Raw genomic sequence first — 23,623 nt, forward strand, 5'->3', positions numbered from 1 at the left:
TCCTGATCCACTTTTCTGTAACGGGGGGGGGGGGGGGGGGTTGCCCAGGTCCAGAGGCTGATGCTTCAGGAGCTATTCATAGTTGGCATTTAATGTTTCACCTTCAGACTTTCTGTTTAATCTACAAATAGCAACTAATTAAGTTTCCCAGTGCCCCAAGAGGTTGCTACTCTCCTCATTTCACATGTGAGGTTAAATTACTTGTCACTGACCACAGTGAGTATTGGTGTCAGATCTGGTGCTTTGTTAGAACTTCCCGAGTCATCTTCCTGTATGTTTTCTTTCTCTATTTTCTTCTCCTTTCCCTTTATTTAGGCTTTCAAAACACATTCCACACTTCTTTGTTCTGTGTTTTTAGTGACCTTTATGATACATCTTCCTCTGTCCCAAAATGTTATGAATCAACTTACATATGGCATCCTTGTTCAGAACCGAGTTCTGAGGTGTGGTCAGAATTGCAGCTCCTTTTGTACGAGCCTACTGAAAGCCAAGCCCCTGAGACCCTTTTTTCTTCATTCTCTAATAAATGGTCTCTTCTATTTGGCAAATAACATGGGTTCTGGACAAAAGGCAGTGCTGCCTCTCGCTGTCAGAGGTGCGTCAAGTGTGAGGTGGATGCTCCTCTAGACAAGAACAGCCCATTTCTGTGTAGTTTTCACACAGCTGTGAGAGGAGAAACCTTGGAAATGATTCTCCTGTGTGGAAGTTTGTACCAGGTGTAGAAAGACACCTACTGTCAAACAGGATTGCTTGGAAACGAAGACGATGTGTATGGATACCTGTTTAGGGAGAGAGACCAGACAAGCAGCTGTGCAGTGTTCTTTCTCCCTTAAAACGTAAATAGTTGAAGCTTCTCTCCATTGGAGCAAAGCCCCAGTCTCTTCTTTTAGGATACCTTCTTTCTCCCAGGATCAAATTATTCTTCTGTTACACTTCATAACAACAGGTTCTTGTTGTATTATCTTGTGTTATTATCTGGCAGTACTGCAGAAAGAAGGTGAGGCCAGATGTTGAACTTGCAGGAAGCAAATTCCTGGATCACTGTGGCTGTTGACACCACTACTTACAGCAGTGCTTGTGCTTCCCCTGGGAGGATGTAATGGGAACACCACCAGCCTTTCTAGCTAGGTGAAGCCATGGGCACAATGTGTGGACAAGAGAACTATCTCCAGCTGAAAATCAGGAGACTGGAGAGTTGCTGGCAGACCGCTATGCCAAGATGTGCCTGGAGGTGACTGTACCAGAGCAATGGAGAAACCAGATCTGAGGTGTATATCTTGTCTCACAGCTTGAAAGGGAGTATACTTCATGCAGGGTTCCTTTACCTATATTCCTACTCCCTGCATGCAAAGGGCTATGTGGAAATTAAGGATGCAGACCAGGTAGTGCTATGGAACTAATAACATAGGAAATCAAGATTGCCACTCTCATCTTTGGGGACACTTCCTCTCTTCCCAGAGTGGAAGAAAGTGCAGATGGAATATAAAACCCCATTTCAGCAAATCCTCACAAGGCGACCACCATTTGGGTTTAGCTCAATTCCTGCTGATCTAATTACCCTAATTTAGACGTGTAAGATAATTAGCTTCCAAGAAAAGTGTGCAGGTAAGTTCCAGTTAACAGGTCGGTACAAAAGACACTGTGCTCTACTTTCAGGAGTTAGTTTTGGTGCAATTTTAGTCCTTTTGTCCTTGGTTGCAGCATGGCATGGGGGGAGAGAGTGGATGTGGGGCAAGAGGCCTGGTGTGGCAGAGACAGGGTGGCCTTTGAGCTGCAGGAGCTCTTGGGAGGCAGAGGCTCCTCACCAGCCCCATGCTGGTTATCACAGATGAGGGCTATGTGAGCTGCTCTGGCCGCAGCAGCACACTGGGAGGGGCTGATTGCCCATTACGCACCCTGCTTCCCACCATCCCCTGTTCAGCCTCCTTATTCCCAGGATATTATCCCATTTCATAACATTTATTCATGGTTTATGTTAATTTTCCACTTGTATAAATGACTTTGTAAGAGCCTGAACCACAGTGAGCATCCTGTTGCTGATAGCAGATGTCTAGACTCAGGAAAGAGAACAGCATTTGTGTTTTCATGACCAGCCAGTGCCCATTACGATCCCAGTGCAGTGCTGGGATCCAGGGGTTTGGGGGTCTGGGGCTCAGGGATCTGGGGCTTGGGGATCTGGGGCTCCAGGGGACAAGGGGTCTGGGGGCTTGAGGATCTGGAGGCCTGGGGGGGGTGCAGGGGCTCGAGGAGCTGTGGCCCCGAGGCTCGGGGTTCCGGGGTCGGCTCTCCCCGGTTGTGCCCGGCAGGTGGTGCCGCCGAGCCGGCCCCGGCCCCGGGAATAAAGTCGGGAGAAGGAGCGGAGAAATGTGACCGAGCCGGGGCAGTTGGCGGCGGGAGGAAGCGGATAGGGAAGAGAGGAGAGAAGGGAGAGGGGGAAAAAGGAACAAAGCCATCGCCGGCCAGGAGGCGGCCGCGCCGCTCGGGAGGGACCCGCGGGGCCGCCGCTTTGTCTGCAGGGGCTGCCGAAACCGCCGCGTACCCCCGGTGCCCCCCCCTCACCCCGTGCCGGGGGAAGGAGGGTCCCGGGAGGCCGGGGCTGCTGCAGCGGCCGGTACCGCTCGGCTCTGCCCGGCACCGCCCGGCTCTGCCCGGAGCTGGAGGCGCGGCCGCGGGCCGGGGGGGATCCGCGCGGCTCCTGCCCTCGCTGCCCCGCACGCTCCGGGATCGCCGCGGGTTGGAGCCGGGAGCAAAACTGCCAAGATTTCCAAGTGAAATTCCGGAGGAAATTTAAAGAGCATCCGGATCCGGAGAAAGAGAGAAGGAGGAAGGGAGAAATAAATCAGAACGTGGAGAGGAGCCCCGGCGGCTGGAGAAAGGACGGGAGAGAAAGAAGCTGACACCCGGCAGAGATGGGGTGAGACCAGCACTTTCTTATTCTTTCATTGCTTTTATTACTCATTGCTGCTGCGCTGTTTTTAAGGCAAAAAGAACTGAAGGGTTGAAATTGCACACACACACCCACCCCTGCAAGCTTTAAAGTTTAGACTTGCCTTTTGTTTTATGGGTTAGAAAGAAGGCAATTGCAAATCTCTGCAAGCTCTTTAAATAAACTCGCACGTAAGGGAGTTCCCTGGTGGTCTGTATGTTGTATGAAATCCAGAATGAGAGGCTGAAGGGAGGGCTGCAATCGGGTTGTGTTCCCGAACTTTTCCAGAAGTTAGAAATCAGGGATTTAGTTTGGCTGTTGTGACTTTGGCATTCAGTAAAATGGATCCTGTTTGCATTTCTGAATGGATAAATAGCTCTTGAAAATCCCTGATGATGTAGTTCATGAGCCCTCTCAGATTTTCCAGGAGGGCAATAATGCTGCATGGCTGTGCTGTGGATTTTGGCATGGCAACAACAGCTTAACCTGGCATTTAATTTATGTCCTAGTTGTGAGTCTCAGCCGTGTAACTTTAAGGGCTTGACGTGTTGTGAGTTTCTCCAGCAGTCAAGACGTGGTGGCTGTTTGAAGGCACAGTGGAGCTGGAGGAAGCCTGTCTGACTCCCTCTGAGCGTGTGGGTTTGATAATGCAAGAGAAATAAAGAACATTCTTCGGGGCTTGTTTGCCTTCTGCTAATGTTCCTCCTGAACTGCCTACATGAAACGATGGTACAGTCAAACACAGATTCAAGAGGCAGGAGAGGTGAAGAATCAAAAGTGACAGCAGTGTGATTCTGGCAGAGGTCCTTTGAAGCTGGCAGAGTCTGTGCTGAGCCAGGTTAATCAGAAAGTGCCCCTATTCCCTGTAACTTTTCCTCTGATCCATGAAGTTGCTGTAAAACCTGGAAGGGTTTAACAAGCAGATTCCTTGGACCAGCTCCTTATCAGAGGCAGTGGGTGAATCCTTCCTGGACCTAGTGCAGGGACACCAGCAGCTCCCATGCAAAAGTGCTGGGATAGTGCCACTGTCTCAGCCTGCTTCCACTTCACTGGGTAGTTGTAGTGGTGTAATAGCAAAACTGGTGTTAAGCCAGAGACAATGTTTTCACCCAAAATTCCTTATTTCCACTTAACTCCTGAGATGAAAGTGTCTTTTTGCTTGTCCATTGCTCACAGGGGGATATTGAGTAGCTTTCAGCAGCATTTAGGTTACTCTGGGTACAAAAGAGATTAAAAAGCACATCACCTCTTACAGCACATCTGGCAGTTGATTTTAGTTAACTTGGTTTTAAAGCAGAGATTCTGGTTTCATTCCTGTGTTAGATTTCTTTGTAACATCATGTTCTAGTTCTCTTGGATAAATTCTCTGTGGGCTCCTGTGCTCTATTAACGTGGGATTAGCTCTTCCTCTCAGTTGTAAATAATGTGTGATACTGAGGGAGGTGAATTTAACTCCTAGCTGAGGCTTCAGCTGCCACTTACATATCCATGACTGCTGATGTCAAATAGAACTACAGGTGGAGGCAACTTAGTGCCTTCTGATTTGGGCAGCCGAGTTTGCCCCCCTGTCACATAGAGCAGGCAGATGCAGGCACACACTCTGACCTCTGCTGAGCAGGCAGTTTGAACTGGCCTTGTCAAAGAGGCTGCTGCTGCTTCTGGAGCTCTGGCAAGGGCAGGCTGGAAATAGCAGCAGATCTTGGGGCCTTCCTAATGAATCAGAGCAGGCAGCTCTGCCTGGAAGTACTACGAGTGCTGCAGCTTCGGTTGAAGAGGCAGCATGTGCTGGAGGCATGGAGCGTTTTGAAACGTGCCTCTCTCTCCACTCCTCTGCTTCTAATAATCACTGGACATATTTTCTGGAGTGTGTAAAGAATGACTTAGCCCCAGGTGGGCTCTGCTGGTGCTGAACTGATGTGCAGGCTTCCAGCAAGGGGCTGTGTCTCAAAGGAGTGGGCTGCTGGAGCTTAGTGGCAGGAGTAATGGTTGTCCCAGAGAGGTGAGTGCCCAGGTTGTGCTGTAGCCACCCAGCAGCACAGCGTTCAGATGTGCTCTCTACGTGGAGACTGGTTTCCAAAAGCAAAACATCTCTCTTGGCTGTGTTGTGTCTTTAAACACCCTCCATCCCCTGTCTGTGCCTGACCTTGCATGCCTGTGGCTGTTCCCCACGCTGCTCCAACAGGAGCATGTTCAGCCAGGGTTCCTCTGCTGCCCTTTATCTGCAGGCAGGCTGTGTGTGCGGCAGCTGCTTTTCATTCCTGTGCTAAGCCCTGCTGGGAGCTGGGGGTGGCAGAAGGGAAAGCAGCCCCGTGCCAGCCCCCAGTGCTGCACCTTCCCTTTGTGGCTGGGAGTTGGTCTGGCCTCCTTCAATCCCATCTGGACACTAGCAGCAACTACGCATTTTCCCCACGGTCGCATTATGCAGCACAGAATGAAAGCAAAGCTGCAGCTAAGAGGGTTTGAAAACCTGCCTGGTGGTTAGAACAAAGGGCTGGGAATCACTCCTCCCAAACTTGGTTCCCAAAGCAGTTTTGCAGTTCAGTGTCCTGAGGCTAGTGCCCAAATCCTGGGTAAGCAGTATCAAAGCACACTGCCTGCACCCGCTGACAGTGAAATAGTAGAGTGCATTGGCTGTGGAGGGAGTTACACCCAATCCGTGGCTCACAGGAAGGGAAATGCAAAGGGGAAGAGATGAGGCTTGACTCTCATTAACCCACGCTTCTTCCCCAAACATGAAGGGACAGTATGAAATGCTCTGGAACATACCTACTCTGTAGACGTGGTGCTTAGGGCCATGGCTTGGTGGTGGGCTTGGTAGTGTTAGGTTTGCAGCTGGACTTATCTTCAGGGTCTTTTCCAGCCTAACCGATTCTGTGATGCTGTGACATACAGTCAGCAGCTATTCAAGCTGCTGAGGGAAGATAAAAGGAAACAAAGACAGACAGCAGTGGAGGAGGAGAGCTCGGTTCTTAGACCCCCTCCGTGCTCCACTTCTGCCTTTCGCAATTCGGGGCTCTGTCTGTCTGCAGCAAGCACACGCACACACATACACATACACATACATTCACATACACACATACACATACATTCACATACACACATACACATACACTCACATACACACCCCCCCCCTCCCTCGCCACCCCCTGGCCCGTGCTGCTCTGCAGGGCTCGCAGTGCTCTGCCTGGTGCTGGGGCAGAGGAGAGCCCTGACACACCAGCACAGCCTCCCTGCTGACTCAGCATGGGCACGGGCTGCCTGCCAGGGCCCAGCACAGCTCCTGTGCTCACACGCTCTGTGAGCACCCACCCTGGAAACCAGCCCTTGCACAGGGAAAGGACTTGGGGGCAGATTGCAGGGAGAACTGAGAAGTTCCCAGCACAGCAGCTGGGAGATCCTGACCTGCTGCTGGGGCTGGCAATGGCCTTTAGCAGCAGGCAGACTCTGGGGGGGCTCACACACTGAGCCCAGCCCAGTGCAAAAATACATTCCTAGGTCTGTGCAGGTCCTGCTGTCAGCGGGAGCATCGCATCCCAAAGCCCTTCCCTGCCCGGGTGGCTCAGGACTGTTCTGCCTGTGAGCCACAGAACCAGATGATTCTGCTGCTTTGATTCTGGTCTGATTCCTTCAAGGCCTTTTGGGCTTGGTTTGTAGGTGAAGGGGGAGCACGCATTGCCTGTGTGCAGAGCACAGTGTTTGGAGTGATTGTCCTCTCTGCATCCAAGTGCAGAGAGGCTCCTTGCTCTGACAAGTAAATGAATATCTCTGCAACGAGAAGCTGCAGTGAGTGAGGAGGTGCAGGCTGGGGAGCAGCACATGGACTTCCCAGGGATGCCATTGCCTGAACCCCATTCAGGAGCACAGAGGCACATGCAGGCAGAGCTCAGCCTCCCCAGCCCATTCCAGCTGCTGCCTGAAGTGGCTCAAGGACTTTATTCTAAACCTCAGACCTGTGTCCCTGGGGTGCCTTGAACTCAGGCTCAGGCACCAAATCTCTCTCTTACACTTGTGTCTGGGTTTGAATCCTGCTCTTTTGTCACACACTGTGCTTAGGAACTTAGGACAGAAACATTAATATCGTAAGGGAATGATCAGTCTAAAAGCTTCCATCTCCACAGCAAATGGGTTTCCTCTCCCTGGTCCTGCACCAAAGGGTGGGGGCAAGTGAGCAGGATGTGGTAAAGAATTCAGACAGCAAACAGGGCATCTCACAGGCAGGATTGTGAGAGCAAAAGCAATAGGAGGATGTCAGTGGGAAAAATCTTCTGCATTGCACAGATCTGAGCCAAGGACAAAGCAAGTGTGCAGCCAGAAAGAGCCCCCTCCCCACACCCCGTGTAGAAGCCATCGCTGGGGGCAAATCCCTGGTTTCTTCCTCTCCCTGTCGCGGAGCTCTGGCAGCAGGGCTGGGGTTTAGCAGTTGCCCTTAGGTTTAGGAGCCTGCTGGAGAGAGAGTGAACCTGGAACTGTCAAACAGGGTTTTCCCAAAGAGATGCTATTTGCATTGGAGATACCTTGGGAAAGGAAGAGCAATAGAACACAGTTTCTCTGGGGTGTAAAGACCCCAACGGGCAGCTGCCTTGGGGTGGGTCAAGGAGTGAGCCTGCAGTGAAACAGGCTGGAGCTGCCGCGGTGCTAGTTTAGACAGAGAGAAATGCTTTGCTGACAGCTCTTTCAAAGACTCTGTCCCTTCCTCTGTTCTGTGCTATTCCTTACAGCAGCATACGTTTCTCTGGAGGACTGTGGCAGGAGGGTGCAGTGGGAACACCATTCCCAGCTCTGCCTTTGCTTCAGCCAAAAACGACCTTTTCACTCCTGTTCTGCTATTAGACTTGTTTGCAGGCTTGAGAGTGTTTCTGGTGAGGATTAGAGGGGGACTCTCTGAAATCCTCCTGTTAGAGACATCCCCAGCAGCAGGATGGAAGGGGGTTTGCTCAGTGTGTTGACGTATGTGTGTGCAGGACGGGCTCTACGGCACCGTGGGCAAGCTGGGCTGTGTATATACCTGTGTGCATGTACCTGTGCATATACCTGTGTATATACCTGTGTGTATGTACCTGTGCATATACCTGTGTATGTACCTGTGTATATACTGATCCAGGTGTGCCATGGGACGATGCTGGTGCTGTCTCCTAAACTGGAGATGTGCAGGCCCTCTCTGGGTGGTGGCTCCTCTCCCTTCCTGCTGCATTCTCCCCGTTGCATGAGCAGCAGTAGGTTCATTTAGAAGATCCCACTTAGGAAGAGGCCCATGTGCCTGTGAAGAGGAGGGCAGAGCCCACATCCTGACAGGGCACTCGAGGTCAGTCCATGCCTCCAGTGACATATGTGTTCAGATTACACAGCACAGAGGGGGCAGTGCTGGATTTGGTCTTCTCCAGACCTTGGCACTTTTATGCCTGCTGTTCCCCTGCCAGGTAAAATGTGGTGCTGGTACAGGGCTGAATTGATGCCATCTGTAGCTCCTTGGCACAGGGCAGTGCTTGCAGGGTGTGCTTCTCCTCCAGGGTCTTGGCAGGGTCTCAGTGTGTCCTAACCTGACAGGGTTCCTCCTCCAGCCTTGGTGAACTCAGTCCCTTTGGACTGCTCAGTTCCTTGCTACTCTGCTGAGACCATCCATTAAGAGGACAAACAATGATTTGCTTTCCTGGCAAGGGGGAAACAAGCAGCTATTTATTAAGAAATCCATTTGAATGCTGTAGAGAGGGAAATAATACAAGAACCAAGATGGACCTGAGACCAGCATGCAGTTTTACACGCTGTCTTAATGACCACTGAGCAGAGACTTCAGAGAGAGCAAATGGGAAACGGCTGATCCGTACCCTGTATTCATGTGTCCTTCCCAAGCACTCTGTGACCTTCTCCCAGCTTCTCTGTCAGGAAAAGCCACAAGAAGAGAGACATTTGGGCCTTTACTCAGGCAGCATCCTGCCGCCAGGTGCCTTGCTGCCTTGAACACATTAGAGTGGTTAGGTCATCTCTGCTTTTCAGTTTTAGCTGCTTGGTTCTGCTGGTAGCTGGCAGGGACATTCACTGGGGACAGGTCATTTGTAAGCCATCAGCAGGCCATGGGATATTGAATGTTGCCTTTCCCTCTCGGGCTGGAGCAGATGCTGGCAGCGATGGGACCTGGATCCTTTCCCGTTGCCAGCAGGCACTTGCTGAACACGTCTGTCTCTCAGCCAGATCTTTGTCCTTTCACTTATTTGCTTTGGTTTTTCTCAGTTCTCTGCCAAGGGCAGCCCTGGGGGATGTGAGTGCCTTTATTTACACGTGCCCTTTTCACTACGATGTCGGTATGGTCATGGGGACTCCCAGCTGGGAGCAGGACGAGAAGTGGCGGCATTTAGGGGTGTGTGGTGTATCCAGCATATACACTCACAACACAGGGGGAAAGGGAACACAGCACTTTGAGCCCTGGGCCCTTTCAGGGCTATATTTATATGCTTTATAGTGGTTTTGGGAACAAGAGGTCAGCAGCTTGGCCTAAAACAAGCTCAGCCGTGGCTCTGCCCATGCCTCTTCGCCCTGGCTGGCAGTACCTGAGCTTTCCCTGCACATCCAGCAGTGCCCTACGGTCCTGCCTGTGTCCCCCCCATGCTGAGCCACTCCTGGGCTGTGTCAACCCCTGCTGCTGGAGGAGGCATTTTCTATTTAATAACCACCAGTGACTTCTCGGAGATGTGCCTCTGGACCTGCAGACTTTGCATTGCTGCCTGCTCTTTCTCTCTGGTTTTTGTTGTGCTCCAAGGCAACACAGGAGAGCTTTTGTCTTACAGCTTTGCTATAACCTTGTCAGACAAGTGAGCACTGAAAGGCAGGTTTCCAGGCTGGCCAGTGTCCTCCACAACGACATTCTTGTGCTTGCCGGATGCAGTTCGTACCGTTTGATGGATTTAAAACAAAGAAAGACCCTTTCCCCCTGCACAAGCACTGCAAAAGGAACATCAGCACCTCTGTGGTGTTCCCAAGCAGAGCACGAAGCTCTCCTGGGCATTACCTGCAGAGCTTCAGCCACTGCTTCCTAGAAGGGAAGGCTGGCGCGCAGCTCCGGTAGCTGTGAGGAGGCTGTGTAAAGCAGTCACCATTAGGAGGGACAGGCAGGCTGGCAGCAGCAATTGCAGCTGCAGCGAGGAGAAGGGAAACAGGAGCAATCATTTCAGGAGGTTCCACGTGTTCTGCTTCCCTGGGAGGGAGGCGGCTGCGGGATTCCCTCCCTGGCACAGGCAGGTGAAGCTGCTGCTGAGCCCTGGCTCTGGGAGCTCTGGTTTGCTCTGCTGGGAGCAGAGCACATCTGGTGGAGCTGGCAGCAGGCCCGTGGGAGAGCCTGCGAGGCTTGTGTGCTTGTAAGGGGAAGGGATGGACCTGGCACAGCCAGCGGGAGGTGGTGTTGGGACCGACAGAGGTGTGCGAGTGTCGGGGCACAGCGGTGGTGTGAAGGCAGGAGAAGCAGAGCACCCTTCCCATCAGCACCATCAGAGGGGCACCCCGCAGTGTTCTGAGACCAGGGAAAGAACATGCATGGCCAGGGGCTGTGTGCTGGCAGGAGAGCAGCCAAGTCGGCTTTATGGGAGTAGAAACAGCATAAGCTAACCCTGTGAAGGCTTTTCTCTTGACAGGGCTTCCAGTGGCAGTTTGCTTTCCACGCCTGCTGCTCAGAAGGAAAGTAACGCTGGCTTTTGGGGGGGATGGCCTCCTGAGCCTCTCCTGGCTTGGAGTGATCAGTGGGAAGGCAGAGGGGTTTCCAGGTATTGAGATGCTCTCAGCTGACTTGCTTGGAGGCAGAGCTGCCAAAGAGGCTGGACATCTGGGCTCTACAGGCATCTTTCATCATGCACATTCGCTTCCTTACACTTCTGTTTGAGACACCCAGTCTCAGCTGGCATGGGAGAGAGCAGGGTGGGGACCGTTTACTGCAGAGCCTCATTTACAAAGCAAACCATGGCACAGCTCTCCCATATCATGGGGAGACAGCACAGGGCAGCCCCAGGGGTTCCTCCATGCTGCAGGCCGGGATCATGCCCAGCTCTGTGGAGTGTAGGGCAGGGAGCAGACCTGGTGGGGATCCCCCATGCGCCTGCAGACCCCATCCCTGCAGGCAGAGGATGCTGATGCCGGGAGTGTCAGAGCTCGGGGTGCATGGAGGGGGCTGCGTGGGACATCACTTGGTCTGCAGACAGCTGCAGTCAGCAGGAGGGTGCAGGCTGAGCACAGGAATAGCTCCGTGCAGGCGAGGGCTGCTCTCTGAGGAGGGGTTTCCATCGTGCAGCCCCATCACGTGCGCATGGCTGGAAACACGAGAGCCTTCCAGGCTCCTCTGTGGCCCTCTCCCAACAGCCGGCGCCTGCTGCCAAGGGGATTGACTCCGGGTGCACAGCTCAGGCGCTGATCCCCCAGGACAGGGAAGAAAACTTGTTCAGGGATGAGAAATCAGTGCAAGCTACGAGCTTGGGCCAAAGGGAGCCCCTGAGTGGTGCCTGCTTGGATGCCCCGTGCTCTGTGTGGTGGAGAGCAGCTGAAAGGAACCCCTGGGGAGGCGAAACCAAGAGAGAGCCTCACTCCAGCTAGGAGACCTGAGGAGGAAGCTGCTGAAGGAGACACGTCCTGACTCCATTGGCCTCTAGTCTTCCCCTTCCTCACAAATGTCACCAACTAGGTAATGTCCTTCCTCTGTTCTCTCCAACACTAGCTGGGGTTTGGGGGTTACGGTGCAGAAGCATTGGTTTTTCCCTGCGCTGTAGCTGCTGTGTCTCAAAGGGTAAGTTGTGATCCATGTGAAATCTCGTGTCTGTCACTGGAGCCTGGAAAACAGGAATCTCATTCCAAAACCAGACGGTGGCTGAATAAAACCAAGCAGGGGAGCTGTGAAGAGAGGCTGGTTTAGACCCTCCTGCAGTCACAGGAGATCTGAGTCAGGGCTGTAACCTGGGAACCAAGGCATGAAACTGGGAGCTAGCAGGGAGGATTTGATTTCCTTCCTGAGCTTTGGGGTGTGTGCAGAGAGCACCAGGTACATTTGCTGTGGATTGACAGGAAAGGCTGCTCATGGCAGCTGTGAGGACTTGGAACGGGCAGGAAAGACAAGTGTGTGGATCTGGGGAGCTTGCACGGAGCAGGGTTGTGCCTGTGCCCTGTGTGCAGCTGCCATGGGGGGGGTGTTCCCAGTCACATCACATTTCACTGGGTTTGGGTATTGGCCAATGCCTTGGGTTTAACCAAAGCCAAGCACAGAGCCCAGTGCACCTGATGTTGTGTCATGGGAACATTCCTTCCTGCTCCTGAAACGCTCGAGTTACATCCTAATGCCTCAGGTTCAACTCCTAGTTCAGCTCAGATCTTACTGCTTACAGAGCGCAGGCAGTGCTTGGTTCAGAGCTTTCCTGCAGCTGCTGCACGTTGTGTGGTGAAGTGTTTCCTTTCATTCATTGTGAAGTGACTTGCTTTGAACCCTGCAGTGTGACCTCTGGCTGCAGGATGCGCTTCCCAGGAATGAGTCAAGGGAGGAAGAGCTGTGCTGAGGGGAAAGCGCTGCTTGTGCTCACATCCTAGACACATCCTCCATCCCTCCATCCCTCCATCCCTCCATCCCTCCATCCCTCCATCCCTCCATCCCTCCATCCCTCCATCCCTCCATCCCTCCATCCCTCCATCCCTCCATCCCTCCATCCCTCCATCCCTCCATCCCTCCATCCCTCCATCCCTCCATCCCTCCATCCCTCCATCCCTCCATCCCTCCATCCCTCCATCCCTCCATCCCTCCATCCCTCCATCCCTCCATCCCTCCATCCCTCCATCCCTCTCCCTTGAGCACCAGCTTGGATATACGAAACACAAATACTACAGCAGCCAGAGAATCCTGTACCTGGTGCAGTTGCCATGAACAGCCCACTAAGGTGTTGAGGGATGGTGCAAGAAAGCTTCAGGGTGGGCTAAAAAGACTGTAACCCCTAAGCCTGACTCTGTCACACTGGCTGTGTTGTGAAGGGCTGTCAGGTACACTGCAAACATGAGATTGTGATGTTCTATTTGTGCTTCTGCTGCCAAGTTTCTTGCCTGTCCTTGGGTGAACGTGCATATATGATCTACTAACCTGAGGGCATAACCTGTTATTGCTGAAATAACCAGGCTTTTGGCCTTTGAAAATGGGTGAAGACTGCAGAGCAGGACAGAGAATCTCTAGAGGAAGGTAAAAACCTGTACCTAAACACCCTTGGTAGCTTTGTTATTTTGCCAAGGGTCTCTTTATAGCCCAGGATCACTCATGTGCAGTGAAAGCTGCTGTCATTGTGCTGTCTGAGTGGTGGTCAAATGGGGGCATAACCAGCCATTGGCTTTTACTTTGCAGGGGCATCAACCAGCAGTCCCCCAGCTTCTAAACTGGGCATTGGAAGGGTGCCCAGGATGGGGAGAGCTCCTAGGGAGGGCACAGAGAAACCCAGAGGTCTTGGAAAAGCAGCTGACAGGAATGCTGGAGAACTTGGGTCATGACTCCCCTGACAGGGAGAGACCAGATGGTACCAGAGCAGACTGGGGAGCTGCTGCTCCCTGCACAGAGGCTCAGTGAAGGGCTGCTGGGGGAGAGGTGCTGTGTCCTGGGGGGCTGCCCTGCCTGGCACCCAGTGCCTCAGAGAAGGCAGGGAGCAGAAGTGCTGCTGGTGGTGCCTCCTTCAGCTCCAGTGCCAGGAAGGGGATGCTCTTTCCCTGTTGCTCAGCTCCCTGTGCCCTGACATCCCTGTTTGTTTCTCTTGCAGGGAGCAGCCAATCTTCAGCACCAGGGCCCACGTCTTCCAGATTGATCCTGCCACCAAACGGAACTGGATCCCCGCCAGCAAACACGCTCTCACCGTCTCCTACTTCTACGATGCCACCCGCAACGTGTACCGGATCATCAGCGTGGGGGGCACCAAGGTGGGGGCAGCACCACACAGCATCACAGCAGGCTCTTCTCCAGCCTGTTCTGGTCATGTCGTGGTGTCAAGTTGGTCAGTTCTCAGCCCCCTTGAGGGGCATTCCATTGCAGGGAATGGAAGGTGAAACACTGCTGCCATGCTCAAGTGTGTTTAATGGAATCTGTGCTGATGGGTCTGGTGTTGTCTCTCCCAGCTCCGGTCTCTTCTCACCCCTGGCACATGCAAAGCACAAGCTTTTCCAGAGGCCCTTTATCCTCTGCTAAACCCAACCCCTTTAAAAGCAGTGAAATGGCAGACTGAGGCTGAGGGCACCTCAGGAGGCGTCTGTGCAGTCACTTCCACAGAACACGAGTAACTCTCCATAAACTGGTCTTGATAGGTATTTTCCTGACTTCCTCCTGCAGACCTGCAGTGGCAGTCTCAGCAATCTGCCCAGACAACTTCCTTTGGTGCTGCCCTGACCAGCAGTGTTCCATCACAGCCACTCCTGACTGTTGTGGAAGCCTTTTCTTCTCCTTGCCATGCAAATGGAGAGCATCAGCGAGTTGTTGAGTCCCCAGGGACACCCTGTCTCTTCCCTTCTTTTCCATCATTGGAGGAGGGTGATGACACTGAGACTTGATTTTCCTTTCTGTAGATGAGGCGGCTGAGGTTTGTCCATGTCACGTAGCCAGACTAGAAAGACTTCTGGTCACCAAAAGCCCAAACTATTGTTTTATAGATTAAAAGCCAGAGCTTTCTCTCCCTGGTTCCTAGAGCACACAGGGACGATGGTGATCAGTCCCACCCCACCACCTCAGCCCAGCAGGCTGGAGTTTGCTCTGACTCTCCCTGTTGCTTCCCTCTCCAGGCAATCATCAACAGCACCGTCACCCCCAACATGACCTTCACGAAGACATCCCAGAAATTTGGGCAGTGGGCAGACAGCCGAGCCAACACCGTGTACGGGTTGGGCTTTGCTTCCGAGCAGCATCTCTCCCAGGTAATGCTGCAGGTGCCAGCAGGGGAATGTCCCTGAAAGCCTGAAGGGGAGATAAGCCTCTGGAGAGCAGACTTTAGGAACCTGATGCAATGCTGTTCCTAGCATCTTTGCACCTCCCATCAGCTTTTAGCACAGTGGGAAGAGCTTTAAAGTAAAATTTGCAGAGTGCTTTTGAACATCACGAATCAAATTAGGACTTGAGGCTCAATTTCTGTCACTGCTGTTTAGATAAGCCCACTGAGTGCCAGAACCATGGCCAGGAAGGGGCTAGTCACTGAATTGTATTGTTAGTTGAAGAGAAGTGTAAAAGCATGTTGGATGGAGCTGCAAAGGGAGGAGGACCCAGGCCTCAGTTCTGGTGGGTTCCACATGTTGGCGGAGCACTGGAGTGACTCTTCTGCTCCCCTCCAGTTTGCAGAGAAGTTCCAGGAAGTGAAGGAAGCAGCTCGATTGGCGAGGGAGAAATCCCAGGATAAAACAGAGCTGACCAACCCTGCCCTGAGCATCACATCTCACCAGGTAATGCTGAGTGATGGCAGCCAGGGGAAGCGGCCACTGGGCTCCTGTCCTCCAGTAACTTCTGCCTTCCACCCCTTTCTGAGAGCTTCCTTGCCATACACTGAGGGTGGAGCTTCACACTGTGAGGGCCCTGAGGTCACTGCTGGAGCTCATCAAGCACATTAACAAATGAGTGTTTAAATGGAGCTCCTGGGAAGGTTCACCCCCCTCCTTCTTTGGTAGTTAAACAGTGGAAACCATTTGATGCCTATTGAGGCCATGCTGGGGTGGGGGGGTTCCTGCTGTGCTGGCTGGGAGTTCTTACTTCGGTGGGTGTTGGTGTGGTTCTTTCTCTTTTGTTCTTTGATTTGGAGCTGCTGGCTCTCCCAGGGCTCAGGGCAAGTGGCATGCAGGAGTGCCTGTTGCCTGCTTCAAGATCACAGAAAGGAGGACACGTGGCACTTCCATCCATTCTTCTGCAGCTGCAGGGGGTTCTCCTCCAAGTCTCTGACAGGAGATGGGGCTGTCCATGGGGCTCCATGGAAAGACAAAGTGATTCCTTAGAGCTGGTGACTGAGGAGTGCTGGCCAGACTTCTCTGTTTCCACTGTGGAGGGGAAGCTGTGCTGTGAGAGCAGGGATCACGCTCCTCTTGGGAGCTCTCCCCTAAGGTAGCACTGCTGTCTGACAGCCACTCATTCCAGTTTCTTTTCCCCAGGAGACCAAGCCAGAAAGCTTAAGCCCATCACAGCTGGTTTTCACATGCATTGCACTTGGCACTTGTTACCTTTCTGCCTGTGTAGCTAAAGCAACAGCAGCAGTGGGATGGAGGGAGAGGATAGGCTGTGGAGAGCTCTGTACTGCTTTTTCCCATGTTAAACCAACTCCCAAATAGTTCCCTCCAGAGGTGAGTCTGCATTTCCCAGCACTCCTGGCAGTAGGATTGGAGCTGTAGGTTGGAGGACATTGTGTTCTCTGGGTTGAATACAGATGGAGCAGCAGCAGAGGAGGAGGAGGGAGTGTGAACAGTACCTTGGCCTGCAGGGAAGGGAGGGGGAAGTGGAGGTGGTGGCTCTGCAGAGACTGGAAATGTCATGTGGGGGGCAAAAATGGGGAAAATATGCCCAGCTTTTGGCTCCTGTAACTGAAAGCCCCATCCTAATGGGTGGCAAATGGCAAAGGGAGCAGAGTAAGCCATTTGTGGCACAGAGTTAGGTGAAAGGCTCTGGTTAGAGTCCTAATGATCCTGGCTAGCTGCAGTGTCATCTCCCAGCTCCCCTGGCCAGGAGGTGGAGGCTGGGAGCGGAGATCCTCCCTCTTAAACTGTTGACACCAGCAGAGCTCATCAGGTGCCACCCCAGGACGTGTTCATCACCCCTGTGCTGTGATGGCAACTTGCAGCAGAAGGGTGAGGGTGACCTTCACCTCGCTCTTCCCATTCAGCCTGTCTCATGTCTCAGTGGCCAGCATGCTGAGCCAGTGGCACATGCGGTGTCCCCTGCCATGGGAGCATGGAGATCTTGTCCTGCAGTTCCTGGTTTCTCCAGCCCCTCACCCCTTCTCCAGCTGTCCCACTGACTCCCAGTCTGTGCATTAGTAGAGCTTCAAACCTGAGAATCATCCTTGAATAATTGATTGTGTTTCTGTTTGCAAGTGAGCAGAGAGCAGATCTGTCTCCTGGAATTAAATCAGGGCTTCCTCCTTTTCTGCATCTCCACTAGTTTATTCAGGCTTTAGGTTTTCAGCGCTGGGCAAATCCCAGGATAGAAGCTCTCTTCTGTCCTCTAGTAGCTTCTAGGCCAATCCCCATCCCATTTAGCATCCACAGCACAGAGTGTGTCACTGTGGGTAATGTAAGCAACAAAACAGTGTGCAGCATCTTCAGCTGGACTCACAGGGGTTCAACACACAAGAAGAAGAAAACTCTGCCCCTTCCCTGCCTCAGTTTCCCCACCTTGTATAAAGGTGAGGCAGGGCTGTGTTTTGCAGGTCTCACATCTCAGTCGCTCTCTGGAAGGCTTTATGAAGCTGGTGTTTAATACATCATGGCCATGTCCAGCTCTATTTATAGGTGTCAGCCGACTCCAAAGCAGGTGCCTGTCCCTACCACAGGCATTTGAGGGCTACCTATGAACTGCAGCAGCAGCCTGGGCTCACAGCTCCCTGCTTAGTAGCCCAGAGACTCGTTGCTCAGAGAGTCTTTTTATAGCTCAGTTTGCCCTGTCAGTGCCAAGCTGCTGCCCTGCTGTGAGAGGAGATCATGTAGGAAAGGTCTTCTGGAGGGGCTGGAGGCTATGGTCTGCTTTGGCTTCTGCGTGTTCATCTCTGCTCTGCTGTGGGTTGGTTGTCTCTGATGTATGCAGGAATCTGGAGCCATAGACAAGGAGACACTTTGGTGCAGAGACTGGGAGTTTCTTCTCCCACACCTTTGGAAAATGGGTGCCAGTCACCTGAGCAATAGCAGAGTTTCCTTCCCTTGAGCCTGAGGCACACGTTCCCAATGGCACCTGGGGTGTTCACTCAAGGTCCAGGAGCTGGGCTTGACTGAACCCAGGTCTGGCAGCTCTGTGTTGAGTGTCAGCCTGTCCAGTGCTCTGAGAACCAGCAAGAAAATCCTCTTGAGAATTCAGCAAAGCCCCAGGGCAGGCACTTGAGCAGGGCCACAGGGCTGGGTTCCAGCCGGTGACACCCTGGCATTGCCAAGGGGAAGCTGAGGGCCAGGGAATTCAGTTGCTCAGGTTGGGAGGAGGAAGAGCTGGTGCCTGCAGGCTGTGAGCCCTCCTGCTCAGCCTGTCTGTGCACTGCGATCACTGCCCTGGTGTGGCAGGGACACAGGGAAAGGGAGGACGTGGGAGCAGGGCAGCTGCTGGAGGAGCAGAGCACTGGCCTCCCTATCCAAGAGAGTGCCCATGTTGCTGTGCCATTGCTGTGCCCACTGGTGCTGAGCCATACCTGAGGATCTTTGCCACCCCTTGTCATGTAGACAAGCACAGCACTGCCTGACAGGACTGAAAGCCAGTGCTCCTCACAGGTGTGCAGGGGCTCAGAGCTAACCCTGTGAAACTGGGCTGGGAGTGAGTTTGCAGAGACCTTGTGGGTCTCACTGCTGTGTGGTAACCACTCTTCTTCATCCCCAGGTACTCCCCAGCCCCATCATCAGCTCCAATGGGCCAGGAGAAGATAAACTATTCCGAAGCCAAAGTGCTGATGTGGAGGTAACAACGGAGAAGGAGCGGCTGAAGAAGATGCTCTCTGAAGGGTGAGGCTGCCACAAGTGCTCTCTGCTCCTCGCTCCTGCACTGTCTGCTCTGGCAGGATTTGGTGCATGTCCCTGTCATCCCAAATGCTTTTGAACCGATGCTGCTACTTCAGGTAGTTGGATAATGCCCTGTGTCCGCTGCTGCTCTAACCCTCCACTGAACCAGTTTCTCCTCCAGTAGGAAGTTATTCCAGGTGGAGGTGAAATCCGCTGTTCAGGCAGCGTGGGAAGGATGCTTTGTGCCCGCAGCAGGGCTGAGTCGATGCCAGTTAGATCAGATCAGTAGTTTGTGATAACCAGAAGATGCTCATGCTTTTCCAGCTGGCCCAGGGCTACATTTGTGTTAATTCCCCTGATGAGACCAGCAAAGTCTCTGCTGCTTCCGCTCTTTGTCTGTTCCAAGACTCTGGCTGGATTCTGCCCTGTGGCTCCCCTTTAGCTCCCAGCTGAACACTCAGTATTTTTAAACCAAAAGCAAGTGTTCTTTGCTACCTTCTCCTGAGCCTGGGCTGGGAGGGCTTTAGTCAGAGCAAACTCAGATGCGACAAGGATTTAAATCCCAGATTCCCAGTCCCACATTATGAAGCTCCTTTATAGTAGCTGTACCGCCCTTCCCCTCTTAACCTCACAGTGTGGATTCTGCAGTTCCCAGCAGGCACACAGCACCTCAAATACCAATATTATCCAGGGGTAAAGAGAGGCAGATTCAGGGCTGGAAGAAGCATTTACATGTGGGAAGTGGCATGAAAACTGAACAGAAAACTCTGTAGGAGCCGGGAGCTGTCCTGCACTTCCAGGGGCTTTGTTTCAGTGCACGTGAGCATGGGGGGAAGCACCCTTCATGCTGAGACTCTCCTATGCACTCCTGACCACTTGCCCTGCTCTCTTACACAGTTCTGTGAGTGAGGTCCAGTGGGAGGCCGAGTTCTTCAGCCTCCAGGACAACAACAACAAGCTCGTGGCTGCTCTCCACGAAGCCAACGCCAACGTGGACCAGTGGAAGAAGCAGTTGGCTGCTTACCAGGAGGAGACGGAAACGCTGCGGCAGCGGGTGAGCACCGGAGGGGCTTCACAGAGCAGGCCAGAGGAAGCCCCTTCCCAGAGCCAGATGGTGCCCTTGACCCCATTCTCTCTTCAGTTTCCACGGGTGTCAGCAGGAGATGGGATGGAAATCCAGGATGCTGCATGAGCCTGGCAGGGAAAACATGTCAAGGAATAAGGCCACGTAACTAGGGAGCTCTCCCAAGAGCTCCTGTTCTCTGCAGAGCAAGTTGGGATTGTGCTGTGTCCCCATGATTAGAAGGAGGAAACCAGGGCACAAAGTCACAGCAGACCAGCTTTCCTTCCCATTTCCAGGGGGTGGTTTCCAGCTGCCAGCAATACTGAGTGAGGTCCATGCCCCCCTTAGCTGGGCATCAGCACAGTCTTCTGGCTTTCAACAGGAAGGATGAAGGTTCCTCTGTCTGCTATAATTAGCTCAAATCCAAGCTGCAACATCATGAAACTCGGGTGGTGCAGTACAAACAAGCCCTTGTTCACTTGGAATAATAGGATCTTTTGACCTACATAATGTCACAGAGGTCCCAGATCAACTGAGGAGGCCTGTGTGCATCTGGGCAGAGCAGTGACAGTCACACGGCTGGGTTTGTTGGGAAGAACTGGGGAGAGCTTGGGAAAGGGGTTTAGAGCAGTTGGGTTTGGGGAGCTGTTCCCACTCGATGGCTGTTGTGTGGCTCCCCCGCTGTGGGGGTTCACTGTGCCCACCGGTGGTTCTCAGTGTTGGAGTCACGCAGTGGAAGAGCTGCACACAGCAAACGCTGTGCTCTGCAGCAGGGCCCTGCCTGAGGTGCAGCAGAGCCCTTGGTTGTGTGTGTGTGTTTTAAACATGAATCCTCTTCATGAATCATCCCAGCCGCTGGGCTGAGTTTTCAGGAAGGGGGCAAATCCTTCCCCCCAGCTCTGCCGGGGTTGAGCTGCAGCAGCTCCCTTGCCTTGGCAAGCTCTGCCCAGGGATGCAAATGGTGTAGCCATCACTTTGGGCTATAGGCTCATATGCTTGATGCTGAACGTTGCTGGAAGTGCAAAGCTGCAGGAGAAAGCAGGGTCTCTGGACTGGGCTTTGCCACAGGGGGTTTGTCTGTGAGATCTGGGCAGAGCAGAAGAGAGGGGATGAGAGCAGGATGGGAGCTGCTGCCCTGTTGTAACCTGGTTGGGTCTGCAAGGGAGCCAGACCGTGACAGAGGGTGAGGAGGTGTCAGGACGTTCCTGTATCTCTGAGCATGCTTCTCCTGTGCCTGCTTCCATGTAGGTAGCAGAACTGGAGTCACAGGGCACTCAGGATTCCTCCAGTGAGAACAACAAGGAAGAGCTGAGCCAAACCCTGGAGGAGCTGGAACTCCTCATCAAGGCTAAAGATGAGGTAATGCCCCACAAAGCAGAGCAAAGCCTGAAGCTGGGAGGCCCATCAGTCACCAGCACCCTGCTTGTCATTACAGCTCGAATGAGAGGGGAGGGAGGGAAGGAACGGGACTTGGCTGGGGTAAGTGCTGGGAGCTGCCCCCATGGGGACTGGGGTGGATCTGACAGCTCTTCCTCGTGTTTTAGGAGATCCAGATGCTAAAGAGCCAGAAGTGTGGCCGATGGGAAACAGAGGGCGAGCGTGAGGAGACACTGCAGAAGCTGCAGGTAGGGATGGCAGATCTGGGACACCTCTGCACTTGCAGCAGTGTAATCCGTCCCCATTTCTCTGCTGAGCCAAAGAGTGAATGCTGTAGAGCTGCTGTGCCTAGGGTCTGCCTCTGGATGCTGGGACTGGGTCCTTGCCAGGGTCTCTGCCTTCTTCCACCCTCTCTGTGTCCCTCAGAGGTGTGACACGGGGCACAGTGAGCACGCAGTAGCAAGCCCAGCCTTCACCTAGTCTCCTTTTAGCTCTTGCAGTAGTCCCTGGCATGGGACTGAGCAGAATCTGTGATGTCCTGTGACCCTCCATCTCCCTGAAGTCCTGCTTAGCTTGCTGGATGGCCAGGGATGGCTGGGGAGCAGAGCTCTGGCTCAGCCTGGCTGGCAGGAGGGATGCAAGCTGCTCTGCACCTCAGGGCAAGCACACAGATGGAAGCTCAATCTGTTGTGTGGTCTCTGGGGGCACTGCCTGCCTGTGTTCACCTCTGAGCTGCTGACCAAGGGGATCAGCTGCAGGGCCCAGCCCCTCACACAGGCACTGGTTTTCATGGCACAGCAGTGTCTGCACACATCAGATGCCGTCAGCCCTGGAGATGACAGGCACGTGAGATGTGTGATGTGAGATCTGCTTTGCGAGCTGCGGGCACGTGCCTGGGTTTGGGGACCGCGTGCTCGCATGCATGTGCCTGCCAAGTGCTGTGGGCCAGGCCAGGAGATCCCTTGGTGGGACCCCAGGCTTCTGGGTGTGGGAAGCCTGGTGCTGGGGTGGCAACAGGGCTGTTTGGTGCAGATAAAGGAGGGGGGGGATGAGCAGTGTGTATCAGCCCCAGCGCAGCCCCCTCACTGCACTCGTGTCCCTGCAGGAGCTGGAGACCCGCAACGCAGAGCTGGAGCAGCGCCTTCACCTGGCTGAGCAGAGCCTGGCCGAGACCCTGGCCGAGAGGGAGAAGATCCAGAACGAGGTCACCAAGGTGGCAGAGATCATGGATGTGAAGATCTTTGAGCTCAGTGAGATCCGGCAGGGACTGGCCAAGCTGGTGGAGAGCAATTGAGCAGCAGCTCCCTCAGAGGAGACGAGCCTGAGCTGGGACAGTCACAGAACATCGAGGTCTCTTGGGGCAGGACAAGCCTGGACACTGTGGAGACCAACCCCAGGCACTGACTGCCCCCGGAACCCCCGGACAGAGGGCAGGGAGCACCTGAGCTCCTGCATCCTCCTCAGGGAGCATCGACAAGTCCCAGCCAGACCTCTCTGGCCCCTGCCATGGCTGTGGCACGGTCCAGAGGGAGCGGCTGTCCCTGAGCTGCCCTCCCAACCCTGCTGCTGCCCTGGGTCTGCCCCACTGGGATGGTGCCAGGGGAAGGAAGGGGCTGAGCAGCCGGGGCAGGTTTTCAGTAGTTTGGGTTTTAGGAAACCCTTTGCCTTTTGCAAACACGCTGCCTGTTTCCCAGCCGGGCAGGGAGCAGCGCTTCCAGCACAGCAAGAGCAAGAGCTGCTCCTTCTCCTCTTCCCCAGCCCTAACTCCACCGTGTCTCTTCAACAGGATCCAGTAACACTTCCAGAGGTAGCGATGGGTCCTTGCCCGACCCTGTGTCCTTTTCCACTGTTCAGTCACACCCTCCAGAGGAGAAAGAGCTGCAGGGTTTAAAGCTCTTCCTAGCTCCCCACAGTGGGATGTAATGACTTGTTAAAACCTTCAGCTGAGAAGAGCAGAGGCTTGGTTGGGAAAGGGGCACCTGAGAAATGGGGCAGGGCTGAGGGGATGGCCAACAAACTGCTCCGTTGGCATCGATCCCGGCCTCTGAGGGCTGCACTCAATTGGAATTAAATGGAGCAAGTCACAGCGGCTCTGGGCTCCTTTCTTTTTCCTTCTTTTTCATTGGGGAACAGTCCCCAGGGTCAGCCCCAGTGCTCCCTGTCAAGGGTCTGGGTCCCTGCCCCACATCAGCCCCAGTGCTCCCTGTGAAGGGTCTGGGTCCCTGCCCCACATCAGCTCCAGTGCTCCCTGTGAAGGATCGGGGTCCCTGCCCCACATCAGCCCCAGTGCTCCCTGTGAAGGGTCGGGGTCCCTGCCCCACGTCAGCCCCAGTGCTCCCTGTGAAGGGTCTGGGTCCCTGCCCCACATCAGCCCCAGTGCTCCCTGTGAAGGGTCTGGGTCCCTGCCCCACATCAGCCCCAGTGCTCCCTGTGAAGGGTCTGGGTCCCTGCCCCATGCCAGCCCCAGTGCTCCCTGTGAAGGGTCGGGGTCCCTGCCCTGTCTCAGCCCCAGTGCTCCCTGTGAAGGGTCTGGGTCCCTGCCCCATGTCAGCCCCAGTGCTCCCTGTGAAGGGTCCAGGTGCCAGCTTGCCACCCTTGGCCACATGGAAGGA

The 23,623-nt window shown here is 53.9% G+C and overlaps 1 protein-coding gene across 1 annotated transcript; it reads left to right on the forward strand.

The window, feature by feature from the left end:
• The first annotated feature begins 11,553 nt into the window (after positions 1–11,553).
• Positions 11,554–22,348, forward strand: HOMER3 (homer scaffold protein 3). Its single transcript, XM_061349376.1, has 9 exons — positions 11,554–11,582; positions 13,678–13,834; positions 14,687–14,818; positions 15,230–15,337; positions 18,453–18,574; positions 19,469–19,625; positions 20,883–20,993; positions 21,179–21,259; positions 22,117–22,348. Exons 1-9 carry the CDS (start codon positions 11,569–11,571, stop codon positions 22,303–22,305), a joined length of 1,071 nt encoding a protein of 356 aa, XP_061205360.1. The 5' UTR covers positions 11,554–11,568; the 3' UTR covers positions 22,306–22,348.
• The last annotated feature ends 1,275 nt before the right edge of the window (positions 22,349–23,623 follow it).

The sequence above is a fragment of the Neopsephotus bourkii genome, unplaced genomic scaffold, assembly GCF_033783945.1.
Source record: "Neopsephotus bourkii isolate Nb327-2 ecotype Australia unplaced genomic scaffold, CSIRO-AGI_Nbou_v1 NB_2, whole genome shotgun sequence".
Taxonomy (NCBI): domain Eukaryota; kingdom Metazoa; phylum Chordata; class Aves; order Psittaciformes; family Psittacidae; genus Neopsephotus; species Neopsephotus bourkii.

Excerpts from the sequence above, each read along its gene's own strand:
- HOMER3 (XM_061349376.1), top strand. Across the intron at positions 18,575-19,468 it reads AAGAAGATGCTCTCTGAAGG|TTCTGTGAGTGAGGTCCAGT; the intron begins GTGAGGCTGCCA and ends TCTCTTACACAG. Across the intron at positions 21,260-22,116 it reads AGACACTGCAGAAGCTGCAG|GAGCTGGAGACCCGCAACGC; the intron begins GTAGGGATGGCA and ends GTGTCCCTGCAG.